The sequence below is a fragment of the Triticum dicoccoides genome, chromosome 3B (assembly GCF_002162155.2).
Source record: "Triticum dicoccoides isolate Atlit2015 ecotype Zavitan chromosome 3B, WEW_v2.0, whole genome shotgun sequence".
NCBI lineage: Eukaryota > Viridiplantae > Streptophyta > Magnoliopsida > Poales > Poaceae > Triticum > Triticum dicoccoides.
Window position 1 is genome coordinate 120,268,513 of NC_041385.1, and position 6,610 is coordinate 120,275,122.

The following is a 6,610-nucleotide window of genomic DNA, read 5'->3' on the forward strand; positions in this document are numbered from 1 at the left end:
ATCCGTCTTTTTTCATATCGGTACTAATCCGGATTGTGGATGAACATCTCAACAAAATCAGGATTGGATACGAAATTAAAGATCACGTGCACGTTTCTTTGTACTACATATTAAATCTACATGCAAGACGTGTTTAAATAGAAAACATGTGAAATCTTGAACTTGCGCTTTTGTAGGCAAATACCATGTTTGCTTGGGTTGTAGCTACAAATACTCGGATTATAGACCATTTTCCGTAAATTAAAAGCGTGTGGTATTCTTTTCTCCCGTTGCAACAAACGGACTCTTTTGCTAGTATGACTTAAAATACGAGGGGCACAAACAAACCAGGATTGAGGTACTACAGTATACTCATGTGAAAAAGTGGACAAAATGACACATCTGTGTTTGCTCTAATTTAACATGAATGTGACAGTTCTGCCCACTGGCACATAGCGTATCATTTTCGGAAAGCCAACCAAATGCACGTCATTTTAATGAAATTTCTCGTTACATTTCTGGCTAGAGAAAAGTTTAATGACCCCGTACGTCGCCGGGGTTGCCCGGCTGGTCACCAGCCAGCTCCACCATCATGTAAAACGGGAGGCAGATCGAAGCGGCGTGCGAAAATCACCGCGGCGAATTAAAGTATTCCGCCGCCACCGGCCCCAAATACAAAGCGCCCTCGGCCCGTCCCCTTTTATAGCCCCCCCGTCTCCTCCACCTCCCTCTCGTCCCCGTTCCATCCCACCTCCCCCAGCCTCCTCCACGCTCCCTCGCGCGCAGGGGCTCCGGGCCGAGGACGCAAGCGCGCAACCAACTCAACTCACCCACCCCGACCGCGCGTTGGAGCTCCCCGCGGAATTCGCAGCCATGCTGTCCGCGCGCACCGCCGCCGCGTCCCCCGCCGCCTCCCTGGTACGGACGCCACGGCCGTCTCCACGCGCTCTCGCTCGCTCGTCCCGCTCTCGCTCCGGCGTCTCGCGCCTCGCCGCTCGCTTCGACTCGCATGATTGCGCTGTGTTTACGGTGCTCTGGATGTTTGTGCGAGGAAGTAAGCTTCGTGTGTTTGTGTTTTGTCTGACGCTGCAGTGGAAGCGCGGAGATGGCGCGGGGGGCCGCGGCGACGGATGCACGAGCTGTTTGGAGGTGCGGAGGAGGGCCGCGGCCGTGACGGTCCGCGCGGCGCAGCCCAAGAGGGTCGAGGCGGTGGCGATGGAGTCGGCCGCCGAGACCGCGGAGGCCGAGAAGGAGGTGGCCGCCGAGAAGGAGGTGGCGGCGGCGGGCGGCGGCGTGGAGGACAAGTACGGCGAGGACAGGGCCACGGAGGAGCTGCCCGTCACGCCATGGGCCTTCTCCGTCGCGAGGTGAGCGGCGCGGATCGGATCGGATCGCTGGATCTGGGTGAGGCGGACGTTTCGATGGGTCGATCTGGGCGGGGATCGATCCATTTGGGTTAGCTATACGGTTTCCTCCGCGTGCTGCTTCGCCTAAGCTATACTAATATTTTACTAGTTCATTTCAGAACTTTGACGTGCCTAGAAGTCAGTATGCGTGTCTCGTTTGCTTGCATCACCCGAAACAAATCTGAACTGCGTAGTAGATTTCCGTGTGTGGGGCGCTCGGCAGCGGAAAGTAACTGTCCCTTTCTCCTGCTGGTGCAGCCCACTTCAGCTGACTTTTGTTGTTTCCTCGCACCCACTATGGGTCACCCGGTATTGTTGGAGTCGTCCAGCTGGTCGCGTTAAAATTTCAAGTAATATTACTTTTACAATTCCAGTTTCACTCTAGTGAGAGAAAATTGTTATAATTTAAAGCGGATCTGGGTTACCGCTGGGCGGATTTCGGGTAGGTTGTTAGTAGTTGAGCAAAACAACGAATTGGCTGTTTTGTTTTGATTTTGGTTTCTTCTATTTTTTGCTTTCTTGTGGGTGGAGTATATTCTAATCTGGCAAAGAAGATAATCTGGCCCACAACAATATTTGTGTCTTGTTTTCTCCACTGCCCCCGACAGCGAAATTTGGCTGCAAATTGATACTGAATCGACAGCCGTATGGTAAACTTTACTCCGTAGCATATAATTTTGTTATAGTTAACTAACTGAATCGACAGCCGTATGGTAAACTTTACTCCGTAGCATATAATTTTGTTATAGTTAACTAAAAGCAATCAGCGAACGGTAGTTTCAGCAAGGAAAATCAAAAGTACCCAATTGACCACGGTGATTTTAGAAAAACCTTCTGTAATTTTTTTATTTGGTTTGGAAGATTGTTTCATGTCAATGGACAATCCTGCAGTGGGCCAAATAAGTTTTGGTCATTATGTTAACACGAATGCTAATAGACCTTTTGTGCCACAGTGGTTACACCCTTCTGAGAGATCCGCATCACAACAAGGGACTGGCCTTTACCGAGAGGGAGCGGGATGCGCACTACTTGCGTGGCCTTCTTCCTCCAGGAGTTGTCTCCCAGGATCTCCAAGTATGTGGAACCATCACTAGCCAATATAAGCTGTAAATCATTTTGGTCTTCTTTTTCCTAAGGTTTTCTTAATGTGTATGCAGGTGAAGAAGATCATGCACAACCTTCGCCAGTACAAGGTCCCGTTGCAGCGTTATGTGGCCATGATGGACCTTCAGGTAGCACAATTAGTCATGTTGATTCTATGAACTATAGATTCGTTCTTGTAAGAAGATTAGCTATGTAATGCAGCGAATTCCTTTTTGAAGATCTGATAAAACCCACACTGCACCAATGTAGTCAATTTGTTGCAGTTAAAATGATTTATTGATTGCAAAATTTTGCACAATGTTGTGTGATTTCAGGAGAGAAATGAGAGGCTTTTCTACAAGCTTCTAATTGATAACGTGGAGGAGCTGCTCCCTGTGGTTTATACACCAACTGTAGGTGAAGCCTGCCAGAAGTATGGGAGCATATTTAGGCGCCCACAGGGTCTGTATGTCAGCTTGAGAGACAAGTATGTTTGCCCAGCTTTTTTTTATCAAACTTGCAAGAATTATGTACTGTGTTTTTTATTGGGACTGATTGGAGGTGTATTGTAGGGGGAAGGTCATTGACGTGCTAAGGAACTGGCCTGAGAGGAACATTCAAGTTATTGTAGTCACTGATGGTGAGCGCATTTTGGGGCTTGGAGATTTGGGTTGTCAGGTATGCTTGTCTAATTAGCTTCTTACTTCAGAAACTGTGCTTATATATTTTTGAAATGATATCCTATAGGGAATGGGAATTCCTGTTGGCAAACTTTCTCTGTACACTGCCCTTGGAGGAGTTCGCCCGTCAGCTGTAAGTATTTACATATGTTTTGGTCTTCTTTAGTTATTGTTTTAGTCTTCTTTAGTTATCCCAGTATATTTGCTATCAACAAGCTGCAAAAACAATAAAATAACTTCAATCTTTTTAATGTTCACTTTGCAGTGCTTGCCTATTACAATTGATGTTGGTACTAACAATGAGCAATTGCTCAATGACGAGTTCTACATCGGGCTTCGGCAAAGACGTGCTACTGGAGAGGTATGCACATGTGCAAATTTTGCTTGAAGAACCAAGACGTTATCAAAATAACCAGCACTTAAAATCTGATCTGTGCATTGTCCTTGATGGCAGGAGTATCATGAACTCATGGAAGAGTTCATGGATGCTGTTAAACAAATATATGGTGAAAAAGTTCTCATCCAGGTCAGTTCAGACACCTAGTAAATTGCATGTTATATGGTGATCATTTTGACTTTTTATCACAATAATACTGAATTTCCTTTGCACCAGTTTGAAGACTTTGCCAATCACAATGCATTTGATTTGCTTGCGAAATATAGCAAGAGTCATCTTGTTTTCAATGATGATATCCAGGTTGGTGAACTACTTGTTTCAGTTTTATCACGTGCTACCGTTCTGTTCTTCAGTATCTCTAATTCGCTATATATTTCAGTTTGTTGCCTTCTCTGCTGATATAAAATGTGTTGATTGCAGGGAACAGCATCTGTGGTCCTTGCAGGTCTGTTATCTTCACTGAAGGTTGTCGGTGGAACCCTAGCAGAGCACACCTATTTGTTCCTTGGTGCTGGCGAGGTTAGTCAAAACTCCTCGCGGTGTAATTTTTGCTGAACTGTTAAATTATAATGCATTATCTGGAACACATCTGACGGTGCATTTTACTGCAGGCTGGAACTGGTATTGCAGAACTCATTGCTCTTGAGATTTCAAAACAGGTAACTGGCTCAGGCTTTCAAAATGTCAGTGTGGCATATATAGTTTTAATATCAATGCTACAGCTAAGTCATGCTGGTTTTGATTAATTTATAGACAAATGCTCCAATTGAAGAGTGCCGCAAGAAGGTTTTTCTGGTGGATTCGAAGGTATGGAGGCAAAGAAAGTTATTAGTACGATATTGATTTTGAACACAGACTGACACAATTTTATTCTATTATATATGCAGGGTTTGATCGTTAGTTCCAGAAAAAACTCCCTTCAGCCATTCAAGACATCTTGGGCACATGAGCGCGAACCTGTGACAACCTTGTTAGATGCCATCAAGGTAGTCATTCTTTATGTGCATTTAAGAATTCAATTCAATTAGTACTGATGCTTTCACTGGAAATTGTTCTGTTAAGGTTATATTATTATTTTATTGTATCTCCTAAAGTTCTTTTATTATCTCTGTAGTCCATCAGACCTACGGTGCTGATCGGAACATCTGGAGTTGGGAGGGCTTTCACTAAGGAAGTTATTGAAGCTATGGCTTCTTTCAACGAGGTAATTTGAATTTTGAACATTGTTGTTGTTCACGTTGTAACTTTCTGGGATCAGTGAGACAGTTGAATAACTTCTGATCTAAAATTGTAAATGCAGAGACCTGTCATCTTCTCATTGTCAAATCCAACATCGCATTCTGAATGTACTGCTGAAGAAGCATACAAATGGACCAAGGTTAGTTTGCCAACATACACAGAGAGCTGGCTGCAAATTCGTTGAAGTCAAAACATTTGATGTTACTCATTTAGTTATTGTGCTATCCATGAAATGCAACAAAGCTTAATGAAAGACACTTCATGTTTGCTTTCTTCTTATACTTGTATATCTTCATAGCTAGTGCATCATAATTGGCACAAAAAGGGTTCACTAAAACATGCAAATGCATCTGCGTATTTGCAGGGTCGTGCAGTGTTTGCCAGCGGAAGTCCGTTTGACCCTGTGGAGTATGATGGAAAGATTCATGTGCCTGGCCAGGTATTTTTCTTTTAATCTTTTCCAATGGGGGGCAATCTTGCTGATATGAAGTCCTGCTCAGTCAAAGTAAAAGTTCTTCATACCTGATTGTCTGGGCTATCACAACAGGCAAACAATGCTTACATTTTCCCTGGATTTGGCCTTGGTGTTGTGATTTCTGGAGCAATCCGCGTGCATGAGGACATGCTTCTTGCTGCCTGTAAGTGCCTCTGACGAACATGTTATCCATGATTGCCTGCCAGTATGCCAAGCATTTCCTCAAAAATATTAACCATATTATGGGAAGCTTATCAATGTTTCATGTGTTCAAACAGCGGAAACACTAGCTGCACAGGCCACAAAGGAGAATTTCGACAAGGGATCCATCTTTCCACCCTTCACCAACATCAGAAAGATATCTGCCCTCATCGCTGCTAGCGTGGCTGCAAAAGCCTACGAACTCGGTATGTTCTCCGACACCCTTGCCCCCCTTCAGGCCTCATGGAATACCTGTGCTTGACATTGCTCAAACTTTTTTCTGCAGGCTTGGCGACTCGCCTGCCGCGGCCGAGAGATCTGGAGAAATATGCGGAGAGCTGCATGTACACCCCTGTCTACCGCAGCTATCGTTAATGCAGTGGAGATCAATTTTGCAGTAATAAAACGCAAGGTCGCAGGATGCTGCGACGCTGTTGTTGTCTGTCGCTGTTCTTGCTGCTGCTGGAACTCGTATCTGTCTATACATATATGCCGTGTCTGTTGTAACGCTGTGGAAGAAGTTAAGCAAACTGTCTTGTGTACCAACGTTTGTTATTCGTGTAGGTTGAGTGTAACGAGTGTAATAAGCACACAGAGTTCTAGTTCTCAAGGTAATATGGCTAGTGCTCCTCGCCTTTTATCTCAACTGGGATCCTTGACCATATATGAAAATAAATGCAAATTAGCTAATGGAGGGTGCAAAAGTTTCAATCGAATGGGGAAACATTTATAATATACTCCCTCCGTTCCTAAATATGTCTATTAGAGATTCCAATATGAACTAAATATAACACCTTTTAGAGATTTCAATATGAACTACATACAGAGTAAAATGAGTGAATCTACATTCTAAAATATGTGTACATGTGTTGGTATGTAGTTTGTATTAAAATCTCGAAGGATTTATATTTAAAAAATATACCTGTGTCCGTATTGTGTTAAAAGAAAATGTCTATATACATTAGTATGTAGTTTGTATCTATATTTAGAAATGGAGAAATTCATATGTAGTCTGTATCGTAATCTCTAAAAATACTTATATATAAAAATGAAGGGAGTAGATTATGTCAAAAGAAAGACTACCATTTGGTTTTGCATCAAAAGCATTTTATCGCCGTCTAATTTCAGAGACACATACATGTTTTATTGT

The 6,610-nt window shown here is 43.7% G+C and overlaps 1 protein-coding gene across 1 annotated transcript; it reads left to right on the forward strand.

Moving 5' to 3' along the window:
* Window positions 1–705: 705 nt before the first annotated feature.
* On the forward strand, window positions 706–6,150 carry LOC119275090 (NADP-dependent malic enzyme, chloroplastic). The gene is made up of 20 exons (XM_037555875.1): window positions 706–897; window positions 1,072–1,346; window positions 2,339–2,459; window positions 2,543–2,617; window positions 2,804–2,955; window positions 3,041–3,146; window positions 3,216–3,281; window positions 3,414–3,509; window positions 3,603–3,674; window positions 3,762–3,845; window positions 3,966–4,064; window positions 4,157–4,204; window positions 4,299–4,352; window positions 4,433–4,531; window positions 4,660–4,749; window positions 4,846–4,923; window positions 5,149–5,223; window positions 5,332–5,422; window positions 5,538–5,666; window positions 5,747–6,150. Exons 1-20 carry the CDS (start codon window positions 853–855, stop codon window positions 5,833–5,835), a joined length of 1,944 nt encoding a protein of 647 aa, XP_037411772.1. The 5' UTR covers window positions 706–852; the 3' UTR covers window positions 5,836–6,150.
* Window positions 6,151–6,610: the final 460 nt, after the last annotated feature.